This window comes from Nasonia vitripennis, chromosome 4 (assembly GCF_009193385.2).
Source record: "Nasonia vitripennis strain AsymCx chromosome 4, Nvit_psr_1.1, whole genome shotgun sequence".
NCBI classification, from domain to species: Eukaryota; Metazoa; Arthropoda; class Insecta; order Hymenoptera; family Pteromalidae; genus Nasonia; species Nasonia vitripennis.
The window spans coordinates 5,900,979-5,918,731 of NC_045760.1; the positions used below are offsets into that span (position 1 = coordinate 5,900,979).

The following is a 17,753-nucleotide window of genomic DNA, read 5'->3' on the forward strand; positions in this document are numbered from 1 at the left end:
GTATGCGTTGTAGCGCTGGCCGCTCTCGGCTATGTTCGCGAGAGCACATACGTAGCACGACGAGCTTTTTTTCTCCTATGTATATATCCTTCTCTCCTTCTTCTCTCTTTTTCCCTCCTAGTGCACAAGAAACCGAGCTGGAATTCGAGACAGGACGAGAGCAGCGGTCGCGGCTATCATTAATATTGCGCCGTCAGATCTACGCCGACCTCTACTCTCTTTAATCCGAGGTTCCAGCATGAAATTCAAAAGCTACAATTACGCACGCTGCGCCGAGCTCGTGTATATATAATATAATATATAACCCGATGCGCGTCGCGCACATAGTCGCGCCGTCTTCTGTCACAGCACTCGATTTTTCATTTTAAGGGACCGGCATTATATCAAATCTTCGAACAAACGCAATCTTCGTTAGAAAATGTCGAATCTCCACAATACCCAAAGTACTTGATAAGCCTGCGCCGCAATCGTAGACCGCAGAACCCGCAGAATAATGCTCTTTCTCGCGGCCGAGCGCGCATCTCGCTGACCGATTTTGCTGCAGATTAGCATAATTTCATTTCCGGACGTACACACATACACTTATATAGCCCCTCTCGTGACTGCATAGTACCGAATAGCGTCAACCGTGCCTCCGCATACTCCAATCTCATCGCTTCCCCCGTTGCTGTCCATACAGAAATGCCGTCGTCGTCACGAGGAGACAGAGAGAACGAGAGTCGGTTGAGCAGTGATCGAGGAGAAGCCATCAGTCACGGAGACGCGAATCCGCGGGGGTTGCCGCGCTCTGTGTTTGCGCGCGACGAGCTCGTTTAGCCGCGTCTCTCTCTCTCTCTCTTTTCAGCGCAACGTATATAACCCCTTTGCCTCGCGCAAAGCGGCCCACCTCTCGACGTGACGACGCGTAAGCGAGACGCTTATGCCGCGTCTCTCATTTGAATACTTTCAAACGATTTGATTTTTTTGTTGTCTCTGTCTCGCGTGCACCGCCGTCTTTTACTCCGGGTTCGCCTCATTTTTCAATGCTCCAACTTGTCGTAATCCCTGGTTAGGCCACCCGAAGGGCTGCATAGCTACTTGGGTATGCTATCGCGCAAACTTCAATTTCGAGAGTTTTATACTGTCGGCTCGATCCACCGGCAGTAGCGTTTAAATAATTTTTTTGTTATCCCGAAACACCTGCCCCCGTTCGCGTACATATAAATAGTATATGCGCGTAAACTTTCCGTTTCATTCAATCATTGTCCGAATTTATAGCAAAGTAATTCGTTTTTTATTTCTCCTTTGTCGTGTGCGCGCGGAAGCCGAGGCGGCGAAGCTTTCGGGGGCATTTTTGTGAGAAAAGCGAGCTATTCTCGCAGAGAAAGTGAGAGAGAGAGAGAGAGAGAGAGAGAGACGGGGCTGGCTCTCCACTCCTCGCCCGCGGCTCCCCTCAGAATAGCCGACAGGACCAGGCAGCAGCAGCGGCAGCAGCAGCAGGAGCAGCGCAACCTCCCCCACCCGCTTCTTCTCTCTGGCTTCCCTCTTATTTCGCTCTCTTTCCCTTGTCACGTAAATCATTAATCTTGCCGTATTTTCTCTCACACTCAGATGTGGATTTAGACGCGGAGTCGCAAGAAACCTATCGGATCGCGCAACTAGAAAAGTGCGCTCGATACATTTTCTCTCTCTCCCTGAAACTGTCGAGGAAAGTTGCTTTTTTCTCTCTTTTGTGAAAAAAAGTTGTTCAACGTCTTGTTGTTGCGAAGTCAATTTTATCCAAACCTCTTTACTCGATTGTTAGTTTTATTTAAAAAAAAGAATTCGCAAGGTAATCCCTGCTGGTCGTTAGAAAAATACACCGTTGCGTTAAATCACACACACACAGAGCGTGTTTAATTTCTCTCGCGGATAAATTGGAGCGAAAAATGAGAGACGTATTTGTTGATGCAGAGTGCGCCATTTTTAAAAACCGCCTGACAAGACCGCATATACCTGTCCTTTTTTCGTTTCATAGATCATTACTGTTTCTGTCCATTAGACAGAAGCGTGAAAAGTGGGTAGTCCGCTTGGAGCTGTAATTACGCCGGTGTATGCACTTCATTAGCGCTCACCTGCATTACATAACAGCGAGTATATACGGTATGTCGTTTTATTATTCCTGCTCGATCGGAGATTAATGATCTTTCTTTGAGTATTACAGAAGGGTTAAAGAGTTCGCGCATCAAAACGAAAGCCGCTTTTGAAATTACATTTCTCAAAAAATTTCCCTCGGAAATTAACATATTTATTGCCTCTTGGCGTGAGTGTACCCGATTCGTTAAGTAATTTGAAATTGAAAAATTTTCAAGATAAATGTAGCATAACTGATTGGAAAATCTACATACAATCATCTAGTTGAAATTGCTTCTCGATTCCTATATACACTTTTTGAAAAACAAGTAGACTGATATTTTGTACGGTTGTATTAAAGTATCGAGGATCCTCGAACGAAATGAATTCAGTACACGCAGGAATTCAAGATGGTCGCAGATAATAACGCATGAAAAATCGTGCGACGCTTCTAATTATCTTTTTAATCTCAAAATGAATCTGTTCCAGGGCTTTATTACAACCTTGTTTTTTGTTGCACATGCCCAGTGCGCGGCTCGGACAATGAAAGTGTGCAGTCGTGACTGACACGTACTTATAGTCTCTGTATATACGTGTAGGTCACAGGCCATAACGCAGTTCATGATCGGCAGCATCCCGTCACGGATGTATCTGACTTCTCGAAATTAATGATCTTCACCGATATTTTTCTTGTGCTACCTTTTTGAGATGCGTCAAAATCGGACACGTAAGCCGCCGCGCACGACGTTCGATAAAAATAGTATTTTGATCGTTGTGCATCACTGCACTTCATAGGAGCTCGCGCGAACAATACCTTAATCTAGTAAGAAAGTATAATGACGATTCTTTTTTATTCAATAATTTGACGTTCGGTCACTATCGAGAATGATTGAATACTTTTTTTTTTTTTAGAAGAACAATTATTTGCATTTGTTGCTCTTGCGAAGCACGAGTATATTACGATTGCATTTATAAGAGATACATAAATGCTTCTTCAAAATTAAAAACTTATTCATGTCTAACATTTTTTCAATGCTATTAGCATATGAGACAGACCTACTTTACCGACCGAGTGGGGCAGTCCACTGTACAATAATATTCTAGTCAATATTTTTTCCATCGCTAACGTTTCTCGTTTGAAAATGAATTACGAAAGACATATACTTTACATAGATATTTATTGTTCAAACTCGAATAAAATTTTGTACAGTACACCATTACAAATAGTTGTAAAAACGCAAATCCAAACTCAAACAGTGTTTCGTACTTTAAGAACTTGAAACTAAATACGACAACATAATTTCGTTGCTAATTTAGAATTTAATCAGACCATGTAGCATTGTATGCACCACACAAACCTCTCTAGAACCGAATTTGTCGCCTGACTTCAAACAAATTCGGATCTACAGGGTAGATGTAGAGCATTAACTGGGCCTTTAAATCCGGATCACTCGAGTCGCCATCACCAGCCTGACACTTCTCTCAAGCGCCATGTAAGACGCTCGAAGCTTTTTACTCTTGAAAAAAATATCGGCCCAGTATCATCATCGCATCATGATCTCCGTATCCTCTCGATCGATCTCCTATCAATAAGCAGATCGCTCTCCCCTGAAAGGCAAAAAACAAAAATTTAACATAACGAGCCCTCTCGTCGACGTTGTTGATACAAACGCGGCTTATAAGCAACGTTGTCGCGTGCAGGCGTGACGGCCAGGCACTGTATATACAGCGTTTACATTAAATTCACATCGTACAAATTAGCCGACGGGCAAACAAGCCTCCGGCAGTAGTGCGCGGCACAACGTGACTGCAATTTTTTCCGAAGCCGCAGAGTCATTGGGGAATCGACGGCGCGCGCAGCTTATATAGCGCCGAGTCATCCAACACGCTGCGCGAGCTCGCGCGAGAGCTGCTGAGGAAGACGAGGCTCTTTTCATGTTAAACCGACGAAGTTTTTGCTGATTCCCGCGAGACTCGCGCGAGGCACACGAACGAGATCCTAATCGAAGAAAGTCAAGGCCCCTCGCCGCGTGTAATACGTTTTCACTCGAGTCCGCGCGCTGACTCCCTCAGCTAACTAACTGCTGCTTCGAGGTTTAGGCGCCTCGGGATTATATTTATAATTTTTATCTTCGAGTGATTGACAGGTTAAAAGCTAGACGCGTTAATGTGAGCTGCGCTAAATGCGCTGAGCAAATTACACGCTTTTAGAATTATATTGCTCGTGTGCATTTCTATGAGAGTTATCAAGCAAGATGGCTGCATTGAATTTAAAGAGATAAGTATGTTCAAGAAAAATCACGATGAAATGGCGTTACCAAGCAAACTTTTGCGTTCAAAGCTTTTAAAACTGTGTAGGCAGTCGGTAAAGTAGAAAACTGCGACAAAGCGTGGGTTTTTTAAAAAATTCTTCGAGCATTCGCAACGCGAGTAAAAACTAGCTTTGGCAAGAATAAGCGACCTAATCTCTTTCTCTCTCTCTCTCAGCAAAAGTATCCGCACGTCGACCGCATGTGCGTATTCACTCGCGCTCGAGGCGTATTTTCTTCAAAGTCCATTATACGCGTCGCGCGAACCTCGATACCCATCGAGCGTTCGATCATCATCGGAAAATACCAATAAATAACCTCGAGAAAAAGTCCGACGATCAATTACATTGACGTACGAGCCTATACCAGAGTCGAAAGCGTATTTACATCGCGAGTGCATCTCGCGCTTACAGACACATATACATTATACGCTGTGCTCTATAGAAAGGCAAAACGAGCAAACAACTTTTCTGCACGCCGCTGGAGAAAGTCCGGCTCTATCGATCCTTGTACAGTCTATAATATACAATCTCGCGCGCACGCATAGCAATTTTTCCGCCTCAACTTTGACCCGTTCGTTATGTCACACTCCGGTGCAGAGAGATGAAGAAAGCAAGAAAGAGGAGGAATAAGGAGAGAGAGAGAGAGAGAGAGAGAGAGAGAGAGAGAGAGAGAGAGAGAGAGAGAGAGAGAGAGAGAGAGAAGCGGCCGACACGGTGGCACTGATTACACCTGCAGCAACGACAATATTGATTGATAGGCCGTGCATATAGGCGCGCGCGTGTGCCGTATACGTCTCCAGGACGAGGAGGAACCACCACCTGAGAGAGAGTGGCTTTAACGGGCCGAGGATGACACAGCCGATATTGGTCTTTCGCTTCTTCTCTTTTCTCTCGGTCGATGTGTATACGTTGCGCCGTAGCGGTATTATAAGCCGACGTCGTGCGCGCTCGACCCCTCGTCGCTTCCTTCTTCTTGTTGCGATCTTCTTGCTCGCTTCCTATGGGATTATATCTGCGAGGCCGATGAGCTTTTACTTGGTCAATGTGACGCCGCGTCTTCTTCCTGAAAATCATTTTTGCGTTAGTCAATGCGAGGACGAGGGCTATTGGCGCGATTGCCTACTTTCTATGGGTGACCCGACGCGGGCTTTTATATTGCAGAGAAAAGTTGCGCGGGGAGAGAAAGGAAAGAGTGTTTGATTGTACGTAATTTTCTTTTGAGTGTCGTGTGAAAGAATCGCTGATAAAGGAAAGAATATACATTTACGCTGTCAAACGATTGTTCGAGTATAAGATTATGATACAATGGAGCTTGTGCAAAAGGTCTCAGTCAAAGCGAAATTTACACCCCCGCGTCAAGCCTATATCCGAGGATCTGCCGAAAACAAGTGTAACTCATCAAGCTGCTTAGCGTCGAAAAGTCAAGCGATTATCCCGAAGATTACAGGTCGCTTACCTACCGACGCTCCTCCCTTTCTACGAGACGGCGCAGCCGATGTCGCGTCTTAATCCTCGCCCGAGGCATCCAAATATTGACTTTACCAACTGAGCATGCGTCTTTCTCTCGCTATCTCCTAATACAACACTACAGTAGCCTTGGATTTTACAACCGGGCGAGATTATCCTCTCATTTCGCTGATCTTAGCCGGATGATCCGGCAAGTCGACAAATTAGCCGTCGACGCACCCACTTGCCTTTTAAATCCTTTCCAGGCTCTCGGATAATCCTGCGTCCAGAGCTCCTGCGCTGCACACAGCCCCTTCGCGCGTCAAAACACACGTCGGACTCGTCCATGGATATACATACACACACGTCGAGCGACTCCCCGTGGAAATTTCGGACTCGCTTGCTTACTGCTGCTCGGCGAGGTGTAATTTTCATTCCCTCGGGATGGAGAAGAGTCCGGGGGTGATAGTGGCGCTATCGAGCAAAGGGGTGAGTGAGAGAGATCGTGGTGGGGAGTCGTCCTATCGACCCGCCGTTTTACGCCCACGACGCCATAGCGAGGGTTGCTCGCTTTGTGTCTGTGTGTGGGTGGGGGTGGGATGAGGGTGGCTGCTGATGCTGGCTGGTGCTGGCGGCTTTCGTCGGGCGGGATTTTCGCTGTTGAGAGCGCCAGACGCTATATACACTGCATTTTCCGCCGCGACGACGTCGTTGGCGTTGTCGTAAGTCTGCCCCTGAAAATCAAAGTTCCATTAGTTATATATTGGTTGGAGCCGAGTTCTTTTTTTTTTTTTTTTGCGCGCGCGCGCGCGATGAGATATTAACTTCTGATGTGCTTTATGCTTTGTCGCGAGATTGGAAATGCTTGCCGTTAAATTATTTTCAAGCAGGCGATAGTTTATGCAGAAACAACTTTAACGATAAAACAACGTGATCATTACTCGAGACGCGTAGCGATGCAATTAGCCGGGGAATTTATCGCTGCCATAACTCGGCTATCAATGCTAGTATATTTATCGTTAATTATAAAAGTTATTGTAATGGAACACGCTTCTTGAATATAGACCACGTAGGCCTGTATTATCGCGTGCGCTAGCCGCCTTTTGCACAAGCCAAATTAACCGCGTATCTATTCTTGCGTTAAATTAAAAGTCGTAAAATAAACGGTACTATTATACAATGTTGCATCGCTGTTTACGATGCGGTTTGCGCGCTATCTACATCTCTTATTCTCTCGGCGCGCAATCTGTATGCACAATGACGACTGATCCGATATTTAGGTGTGTCGGCTGACGGGTAATGCACGACTGCGTGCGCCATTATTATGCATTGTCAGTTGTAATTTCAGCACGAGCTTGTACAATAGCCAATGGATATTTTTCAAGCGTGCTTCGCAACGATTCGAGCTTCTCGACACTGCCATCCGCCGAATTTTAGTATTCACGAATACACGGCGAGAACACTGCTCGAATCTTGTTATCCTCGTGATCCGAGAGGTGTATATACAAGCGAATGCCGAATTCGAGGTCTATACATGTAGATGTACAGCGGAGGCCAGTGTAACTGAAGCCAAGCACGCGATAAATCACACATCTTTGGCAACTGGACACGCGAAGAACATCGAATTTGAGTTTTTCGTGTATTTGGACTTTAAAACCGGTGGAACACGCTCGCGCGGGCGTAGCTTTAGTACATACACATACGTAAAACTACCACCGCCGCAATGCGAACCTACCGTGTTCCGAGATAACAAAAAGTTATGGCCCGAAGTAGTTGCGCATTACACAACTAAATGTATATAGTGGACGAGATATTCGGCTACGAATAAAACGAGGAGTAAAAGCGATGTAGATAGAAAACGCAAAAAGGAGCAAGAAAAATAATCGCTCCGGTAAAAAGTCGACTGTTTTTAATTTCTTCGCTCGTGTACAGAGAGGGTCGCGCGTAGGAATATCATTATTACACACGTTAGGTACTTTCATTGGACTCTATCCCTCGGAATTTAGCATTTTTATTGCTGTGCTCACGTACCTCTCGTGTACGCTCGGTCGGTCGGTCGGTCCCTCGCTGCGCAGGAAAAAGTAGCCGGCAAAAGGTGCGGGGCTACACACTATAGCCTGGCCGGACGACGGCACTCCCTAGTTCGCGCGTACACAGCTCTCTCTCTCTCTCTCTCTCTCTCGCTCTTTCAGAGCAGCATCAGCGGCACAAAGGGGACTGCGAGACGTGGGCCGAGCCGACGAATAAACCAATAAACGGGGCAACCATCTGCTCACCAGCCGGCATGTATTTTTCTCTCTCTCTCTCTTTCGCTCGCTCTGCTCTCTGGACGCCCCTCGTCATAGCGCGAGATTGCTCCCCGCCGCCGCCGCCGCCGCCGTTTTATGTGACTCTGAAATGAAAGCCACACGAGTCAGTAGCGTCTCTATTTCGTCGTCGCATAACGAACTCTTCTTTATCGAGCTGACTCTCTTTTCATCTTCTTCTTATGCTTCTCTCTCTCTTTCTCTTTTCCGGCTTCGTTATTACGCTCTTTCTCTGCTCTCTTGCGCGCACGCGGCAGCGACGTTTTTACGCTCAAACTGGAGAGCTCGTGAAGCGAAGTGGAATTCTTTTTTTTTCTCGCCGACGGCTTGCGTGAGAAATATTTTATTAGAGCGCTGGAGAGAGGTTCCATATAGCGCGCGGGGGAGAAATTATAATTCTACTGGATAAGTTGGAAATCGTAAATTCGTGGTCGAGCTTTTTTACGCGCATAATTTGTCGGGAGAATTTTTCGGGTGTAAAAATGAATATTCTTCGCCGCGTGTCACAATCGTCCGCGCGATTCATTATGGCTCGTTCTGAAGCATACATATACTAAAAAGCGGTCGGAAAATAAGTATTTTAAATGCGAGAAGAAGTCTCTCGAAATTTTCCGTTCGAGCGCATTCCAAGATTTTCCGGGAGAACAATGGAGAAAATCTCTCCGAGCTTCAAGGTCAGACGCTGTGCGAGTGCACCGACTGAGTTTACGACAGTACAGGCTCTGTCTGCCTGGCTCAGCGCCAACTCGGCTATCCTCTCGCGTATAATATAAAGAAGAGCCGAAATCTTTGCCAAACCATTGAAAAGGACCGATCATGCGATTTCACTCTGCTGGCTTCTTTTACGGACTCCAAGAAAAAAAGTAGATCGATTCTCGCCAAATGACCACTCTTATCTTAACGCTTGAAGCTTACTTTTGCCGAAACTTTGAAGCTCATTCGCGATAAACTTATGTAATGGAATGGAATCCAGATTTTTTGTGCGCCGGTAACGATCTCCGCGCGAATAATCCGAAAGTCATTCAAAGTTGTAAATTTCTTGCCGCGACTTTTTTCAAGATCTAATTTCGAATAGAGCCGAAGCGAAAGTACCGCGCCATTAAGAGAAAACGAAGCGAGCCTGAGTAATCAAGCGAGTTAGCAACTTACGTGATTCGCCAAAGCTACTTCGAAAAAACTAGATTTTCACGTACGCTTTACGAGCGAACGATTCAACGACCCGCGTTCGAAGAGGTATCAGTACAGATTGCTTTGGAAGCTGATTTTGCAAGAACGAACGAGTTCTGAAAAAAGACCCAGCGCAATCGTACTATATACACAACAATCGCGCCATAAATAATAGCAACAACTGCAAAAGGACAAACGTGCACTGACTAACCAGGCTTATATCCAGTTGCGCAAAATCGCTTTTCGTCGGCGCGATAATCGTGGGTGTAAGCAAACACGGACAACAGTACAGAGACACTGCAACGGCAGCAGTGGCAACTCGCTTGTAATTTTGCAGCGGCTACGGGAATTGTCTTCGAGGCAAGCGAAGCGTGCATTTGACACACATAGAGCGACTGTAAGCCAGGCTATATGCGAAGGCATCAACGAGATAAACGAGCCGCTTTCGCGCGGCTGCACCCGGACACGGAGCTTGACTACACGTCACTTGTTGCGGAAACGCGCTAATTCATATGACTTTGAAAGTTATTACGCCGCTGTGCACACCAGCCTATATACACGCATATGTGCATAGATTTCGCGATGTCAATTTGCGCGTGTAGCGTTTGGCAACGAAGATCGATCACGGGGGTGTACACACGACGATATTATTTCTCGACGTACCGTTGGCCGAATAAGAGACGTCGAGAGAGGGCGATAAATTAGAATTCAATTTCCGTCTGCTCTGCAATGTGTACGCGTATGTTTAACGACGAGGAAGCGCGCATCGATCACCGCTAACTTCGTCGCGTCATTCTCCCCATTCAGCCATCGATTCGACATCGATTAACCGCTCCCGTACCGCGACCTGCTGCTGTTGCTGGATATGCGCGCTTTACTGCTATTACAAAGATAGATGTGTGCAGTGTTCGCGGTCGGGGCCCATTAGCTGGAAAGCTCGGCGCGAGCTTTTATATCGGCGCCTGATTTCCGAATAGTCATAATATTGAATTATAATCGACTGGCGCCGGGCCGTAGACACTGTTCCAAGAAAGAGGAAGATTGATCGATGATCGGTTTTTTAGAGAGGGGGTCCGCACTGGGAATATCGGTTTCTCGAGTGTCATCATGGCGATTTTGTACGGAAATCGATTTTAAACGTTGACGATTTGAGATCGATCGGTGATTGCGAATCATTGCAGGGATTTTATTGGTCGGATATGGAACAGGTGCTCTACAATTTTCCAAATAACGAGATCAATATAGAAAGATAAGTCATGAAAACTTTTAATATCCTCCGAGCGATAAATTAAAATCGCGCATAATAAAAAAGGATTCCGGGCCGGGATCAATAGCTATATCTCGTTCGAAAATCAAAGGCGAGCTGGTTCGGCCATAGATCAACTCTCTCTCTCTCTCTCTCTCTCTCTCTCTCTCTCTCTCTCTCTCTCTCTCTCTCTTACTCTTTCTCCCGTTTGCTCCGCTCGCGGTCTAACATAAAAATGGGCTTTTTGCCCGGCGACTACGAGACGCCGGCAGGTTTTAGGGATCGGAAGGTCGGCCACGGAATGCGGGCGGAGTGAATCCTTGATTGGGGGCTCCTCTCATGGCCGGTTTTCGGCCGCACGCAGACTCTCTCTCTATGCGCGCCCGTATATATTCCAAAACGGAGTCTTCTCATACATACGAATCACCTGATAAAATTTACTCCCGCGAGTTATCGGCCAATATCGCCGCGCCATTATCACCTCTTTTTACGCGAGCGAGTAGAAAACGATTACGTATGCCCGCGACGTGCTGTACTATTGCTGGATAAATTTGGCGCTCGGAATTTTTTAATTACACGCCGTAGCTGCGGGACGTGATAGTAGCGAGATACACTGGTGAAAAAGAGAGAAATCATGGGAGCGTCTGAACGATGCTAGTGCGCATGCTCATAAACGCCCCAGATGGATATATTCCTGACCCTCGTTCGCTGTGTGTGTATATTGGAGCCACCCCTGTGAATTTCATCTCGTACGCGCGGCGGCGTTGAATCGCCGCGCAGCCATTACAAATTCGTACATAGTGTGTCTGCGTGAAGAATTTTCATTCGGTGCTGGGTTTTAAAATTCTATTCGGTTTCGGGCTTTGGAAAATCGTGCGTTCGCGAAGAGGGATGAGATTTTCAGTTTTTTGAGCTCTGTAGGGTGGGTGGTTTGATTTTGAAATTTGAAATTTTTGGGAAGATTTGAAAAATTTAGAGATTTGGTCGAGCATTTCTTTTGGATGATTTGTAATTGATTAAGAATTTTTCATTAGATTCGTGAGCGCTTGAATTGATTTCGAGGATTTACTGTATCGACGGATACTCGAAAAACTATTTTACCAACTGGAAACTTTAGTAAATATAATTCACTCGTGCGCAAAAATGAAAAACCCTGTGAAGAATCGAAATTCCCACGGATAGAAATTTTCTAATAAAACAACTCATTGACAACAAAAAACCTCGCGCAAAATACTAAGTGTCTAACACCGTTCATAGCGCCATCTTTATCGAAAAACCGCACGCCAGACTACACACTCGAGAGCATGTGTCAGCTCAAAGTTCACTTCCAAAAATCCTCTCTTCCCAGCGTCATCCCTTCGCGAGCTAAAAAACATCCAACCACGTTACCCCTTACATACACCCAACGCGACGCATCCCTTCGCCATATCACCGAGACACATAAACACAAAGAAAGTATGTATCCAAAAAAGAATCGATACTCACGTACACGTAGCAGACGATACTCGTATGCACGTCCCAAGCGCGCTAGCGGTGATGTCGTCGGTAGGAAAGTCCGGGCTCGTCTAGCGCGAAATTTCATGTATGCGGGTGGGGGCGGCATTCAACGGGTGTCCCGGCGGCGGCGCTGAGCGAGACAGCCGATGTCGATCCCGAAAATCCGGGACACACGTACAGGTATACACGCCGCGTCAGGCTGGGCTGCTGCTCCTCCGCCGCTGCTGCTGCACGTCGCCGCGCGAGTCTGCGCCTCGCTCGCCTGTGAGAGAGAGAGAGAGAGAGAGAGAGAGAGAGAGAGAGACTGGCTGGGCGTCGCCATTGCCGCCGCCGCGCAGCCGAAAGTCAGGGGATGCCGGGGGTGAGCCGCTGTGTATAGCGCCTCCACTTTCTCTTCCGCGTGTTTATTCCTTTTCTTTATTCCATACCTTCGAGTTGATGGAAAAAATTCTCTCGATCGTATTCTTCTCTGGAGAATGCAGGAGATGTCTGAAGCGTCCTCTCGGCGTCGCGACGACCTGCAGACTACTGCTCTCGGTTCGCGCGTAGCTGGCGTTCTACCCCAGCCGCGCCGGTGTAAACTGCCATTAACATAAATTATCATTGGTGACAGTTACCACCACTACTCGCTCTGCGCGAACTGCTATACTCTACTGCTCCCGCTCTCGGCTCTGTCTGCGCGCGCGGCTGCGATAGAGAGAGAACGACCGAAACGGGAAGGACCATTTCGCCTCTTTCTCTCTATCTGTCCCTGTAGAGCGTTTCTCTCCTTCTCGCTTGCTCTCTCTCTCTCTCTCTCTCTCTCTCCCATTTGTAGAGAGAGAAAGAGCCTCGGTTCTCGTTCTCTGCTTCGGCTGCTTCCAGTCGGAGCCATAAAGCCAGCACTTCGACTTAATTGAAATCTGGAAAAGATGTACCTGAGAATCCGTAAATTTGAATGGTCCGCCTGCGGATGCTTTCTAGTAGTAGGATTTTACGTCGGAAAATTCGAATCGCTTAAACGTTATTTTTTGTTTGCGACTTCTGAATAGTGAACCAGACCAGAAAATATCGTCATCTAGTTGCACTACTCTTGTAGCATCGATAAATTTCCTTATAAATCGCACGTCAGATAAGAGAAAAAATCCCGAGAAAGATTCATATCGCAGCCGTTTTCACAGTTATTACATTTACAATGACTTGTTATAATAGTATTATATCGATACCTGAATCATCGAGACATCCTACGCACAAACGTCGCCTCGTCGATCCTCTTCGTCTTACAAATATATACAGTTTCACTTTTTACGTCCCCGGTATAACCTTGAACTTGAGAGCACCGTGAGGAATCACGATCGAAGGAACTCGGTTCACCGGCACAAGTGAGAGGTGCGATTGGTCAGTATACGTACGTAATGCGAGTTAAGGAGCGCCACGTCATCGCCTACATTCGAGTCACTGCTCCAGGCACTGTACTATCACTATTTGCTAATTGTATGTATAAAAGCACCAATTGCCCCCCTGTAGAGTAGGCGCGTGAGCGCCGTACACTGTCTGGGCTGAAACCAACGGATGAATGCGATACAGAGTTTAAAAGAGAGCTGATTGGGTGAACGCGCGCGAGTGCGAGCGACGGCAAGTGGATAGACTCGAAGGGCAAGAATGCCGACGGCGGCTATTGGTAAGATCGGGAGGATTTCCGATCGTCGATTGTGCAGCGAGTTAGCGGTGGTTACGGGGACAGGAATTTTGTTGAAACGGTGATCGGTACTTGATTTTTTACCGGATGCAAATCACAAAGGTGAGAGGCTTTGCGAAGTTATAGTTTATTGAACCAGCATATTATCGCGTGCATTTTTTTCAAATAACCAGAGGTTGCATTCCTAGAAATTTCGTTATAGAAGCGGGTGAATTAGTTTATTGGTAATCGTCGACCGAAACTACCTTATTAACTGTGGATTACCTAACGCGTAAAACAAGACTATAGATTACCATAAAACTATAAGTTTAAGCACGATTTCGACAAAAGTATTATATAATAAACACATTGTATTTTTATCGACAAAAATACTCCGTCTACTGCCAATACTACAACAATCTAATTAGCCGCAACAGGTAAGCTTACTGTGAGTCGATAAACTAAATATCCGATCAACAAAACCGGTCGGCAGATGGAGTCAGTATCGCTTGAAGGTAACTCGGCTCCACCTCTATTCCGTTGAAACCTTTTCCAAGTCCCTCCCTCGCGTCATCCTGCCTGTCGGCTTATCCCTACTCCAGTCCTGACGGTGTAATTTGATTCATGATGGCCGCCGGGCGATCGACGCGCCACCTGGCGCAGCTCTGGGCAAACTGTTCGAAAGTGACTCTTCGGCTGGTAACTTGTGCGCTGAGTGTTTTCGAGGAGTCGTCGTGGATTTTGGTGAAAAACTTGGAGATTTTCCCGTAGATGGCACAGTTTTGCGGCCTCGAGGACTCATGAATAATTCATTGGATGAATTTGACTATCCTTGGCACTCGTGTTTCTTAGGACTGTGGATGACTTGAATGGCTAATATTTAAACATAATTCCTGTTCTCAAGTTTACTTCTTTTATTAATTTTACTATTTTTACAATATAATTTTAGTTTACACGAAATTCAAAACTTCCTCTATACGATGTTATACTGTTCAAGGCCGTACAAGATCGACCGATTACCCAATCCACAAAAACCTCAAGGCGTCGCCAACACTATACACAAAGTGCCTTCAAAAAACAATCCATCAAGTTCATCACACGCGAGCCCAAAAGCGTATATCCGAGAGAGTACAACGCGAGGGAAGCGACATTTGATGGCATATTAGCGCGGATCCCCTGCCGTAATGACCAAGTTATGCACGAGGCGCAAATTGTATCCGCTGCACAACAACAAAAAAAAAACACATACAAAGAATAAAAGAAGGGCTGCCCCACTATGTCACATCGCGTGATCATCCGGCGAGCGCAGCTCGATAGCGTTTGTTATAGCCTACCATATCCTCTCTCAGAAGCAGGATTACGAGTATTTCCAAGATCGCACGTGAAACTGACACTAGCAGAGGTGTATATAAGCTGCTTCGAGATCCAGAGGAAGCAGCGGTGTATACACACGCGCGGTTTTCGCGCTTCATTGAAGATGACGTCGAGCTCGGCTCGAGTGTCCGCTGTCTATTCGAATTCCGGGCCGAGAGCAGCGACAGCAACAACGCGCCTCTGGGCTTTTTCCGTTTCCGAGATACACACACCGGCTGAAGCAGGATGTATGGTATATACTTGCGAAAAACGCGGCCGTACGTCACGTTTATGGCTTATTCAACACGATTTCGGACGCGCTGAGCGAACGCGACACACCGCCGCGCGCGGCTGAGTTGAAAAATTGTTTTCCGAGTGCCCTGACGAATTTCCGAAAGTGTCCGAAAATAATACATCCAGTAATATAGTGTATATGTTTATCGCTTCAATTTGGGACTATGGATTTTTTTCTCTCGACGCATAATTCTCTCCATCGATAATGCATGTAGTGCAAGATAAATCGTCACATTCCGTCGCGCGAGAGTATCAGTCTCTCTATTCTTTCAGCGGAGAATAAGAAGGTCACTCGATCCATCAGGCATCGACAAAACGCGTCAGATATGCCCGTATTTACGCACCAGCTAACCGAATACACGATAAGCCGCGTGTTCCATCCCCGTCTATAGCTTATACTTACCACAAACAATTTATACGCACAGCACTTATACGCTCGCACGATAAATCCGAGAGGGGCGCATCAGACACCACACGCGCGTTACGCGTTACATTATACAGTCTTATCGGCAATCTCGCGGCTGATAACCGCGGGAGAATCGGAATAGCCCCGAAAAATAATGACAGCCGCAGCGAAGCTTCTGTTCGTGTGTTCTAGCTCGCGACCCTCGATTGTGTGCGTGTGTATATAGCCAAGTCTTCTCTCCCGTCCAGCTGTGTGTATACGCTACTGCCGAATCTTAGCCTGTCAGTGCGCGCGGACCGCGTGATTGATAAACCGGGCTCCTTTCTTCATTCGCACGATTTCCGGCTTGAGAGAGAGAGAGAGAGAGAGAGAGAGAGAGAGAGAGAGAGAGAGAGAGAGAGAGAGAGAGAGAGAAAAAGAAGTGCCGCGCGCTTTTTTCTTCTCTCGGCTATACTGTCTGAGTATACGAGGGACAATTGAATCGTCGCCGTGTGTAGGTGGCGGACGAGATTGCGTAACACGCGTCGCACATCCGAATCGATTCTCTCGGGCAATTTGTACGGAAAATCACTTTCACGATTATTTTTCAAATTAATTTTCAGAATTTTCCACACAGCTGTTGGCTTTTCCATTCTTTCAATTATTCCCATTCTCCGAGGAGTCTCCTTCGCGCATAGAAAGCATCGAGGCGAGCCCGAGTGAGAGCCGCGTTAACCTCTCTCGGCCGCGAAACTATTACAATTCCTCGCGCCTGCCGCTCGCTCGCGAAGGTATATAGAAGAGGGAGAGAGACTTGCGCTCAGCAGCAGCAGAGTAGCACACCCCGTTCGACGCTCGAGTCTGCCTGGCTGCCTGGCATCGCGCCCGTCAAGGGAGATTTATAGCAACTCGAATTCCTCGACTGTGCTAGAAGGAGCTAGCGCGCGGGGGTGAATACCGGCGCCGCGGTCTAAAGAGAGGGCGAATTCGAGTGCGGAGAGAGAAGACGAGAGAGAGAGCCGGGGACTAGCTAATGCGCGCAAAGGCCTCTGTGTGTGTGTGTGGGGGGGGGGGGGGGGTTGATTCAAAGAGAATAAAAACGCCGCGATCGAGAGGTGTGTTTTTAGAGGTGCGTATAGACAGAAACTCCCGACTGTCAATTCATCAGCTGGAAAACTCTCGGGATCATTTTTCAACGTGTATGAGGAAAAAATTCGTCGCTGTATAATAATATAATTCTATAAGGCGCGTATACGTACACGGGTCGAAGAAAAAGGCGCAGCGAAATAGCAAAGTGCTCTCGTCACTCGTTGCGGCCGTTTCCAGCTTTCCGCGCGCACATTTCCCTCCTCGCGTTCCACAGCGCGCGTTATATAGAGTAGACGTCGAGCGACTTCGCCACCTTATTATACGCCCGAGCCGCTGACAGGCCGGGCTACGCCGTCGACGTGCTTCCGAGTCACTCGTCACACTCGGAAAGGGCTCTGCTCTGCTCTGTTGTAAGCGCAGGCGAAAAAACGAAGAGAGGAGCCGGTGGAGAAAGAAAAGAGAGGAAAAAGAACTCGCGCGGAGAGAGGCGTTTATTGTTTTCGCGTCGATCAGCTCTCACGTTCTTGTTTTTTTTTTTTTGGAAATTTTTATTTTTTTTTTCTTTCCAAACGTTAATTCGCGCACTCAGTCTAATCGAGGCTTATTATTACATAGGCGAGTGCTTTAGATAGCTATCTCTGCGATATACTTAATGACCAGGCCATTCCGGTTGACAACGTTACCTTGCGCTTTATCGCGAGCGAGTGCAAAGTGCCCTGATGAAAGCGCAAATTGATCAAGGCATTATTTTTTCAATTAGATAAAGCGCTCTGATAAACGAGACTGCACGCGCGCGTCTCTTATTCAGATTCGCGCAATTTTCCGCAGTGCGCCTACAGCGGGGAAAAATTAAAAGCTCGTCAACGGCTAATTACTCAATTCAGCTTCCACTATTACGTAAGCGCGCTTCT

The 17,753-nt window shown here is 46.8% G+C and overlaps 1 protein-coding gene, 1 long non-coding RNA gene and 1 other non-coding gene across 4 annotated transcripts; all 3 read right to left on the bottom strand.

The window, feature by feature from the left end:
- Positions 1-3,250: 3,250 nt before the first annotated feature.
- On the bottom strand, positions 3,251-5,955 carry LOC116417242. The gene is made up of 4 exons (XM_031929460.1): positions 5,949-5,955; positions 5,859-5,874; positions 5,222-5,465; positions 3,251-3,699 (listed from the first exon to the last, which is right to left on the bottom strand). Exons 1-4 carry the CDS (start codon positions 5,953-5,955, stop codon positions 3,604-3,606), a joined length of 363 nt encoding a protein of 120 aa, XP_031785320.1. The 3' UTR covers positions 3,251-3,603.
- Positions 3,425-3,524, bottom strand: Mir10 (microRNA mir-10). Its single transcript, NR_039020.1, has one exon. It is a non-coding gene; the product is annotated as a microRNA mir-10 (primary transcript).
- A 140-nt stretch (positions 5,956-6,095) lies between the features above and the next one.
- On the bottom strand, positions 6,096-13,595 carry LOC107981081. 2 transcript variants are annotated; one of them, XR_001729165.3, is made up of 5 exons: positions 13,270-13,595; positions 12,493-12,966; positions 12,053-12,326; positions 7,880-8,240; positions 6,472-6,582 (listed from the first exon to the last, which is right to left on the bottom strand). It is a non-coding gene; the product is annotated as an uncharacterized LOC107981081 (long non-coding RNA). The 2 variants fall into 2 exon arrangements; XR_004227482.2 differs by having other exon boundaries at positions 6,096-6,582; positions 12,053-12,966.
- Positions 13,596-17,753: the final 4,158 nt, after the last annotated feature.

Coding starts and splice junctions, on each gene's coding strand:
- LOC116417242 (XM_031929460.1), bottom strand. Junction 3,700..5,221: donor TTAAAGCCACTCTCTCTCAG/GTGGTGGTTCCT, acceptor TTTGCCTTTCAG/GGGAGAGCGATCTGCTTATT.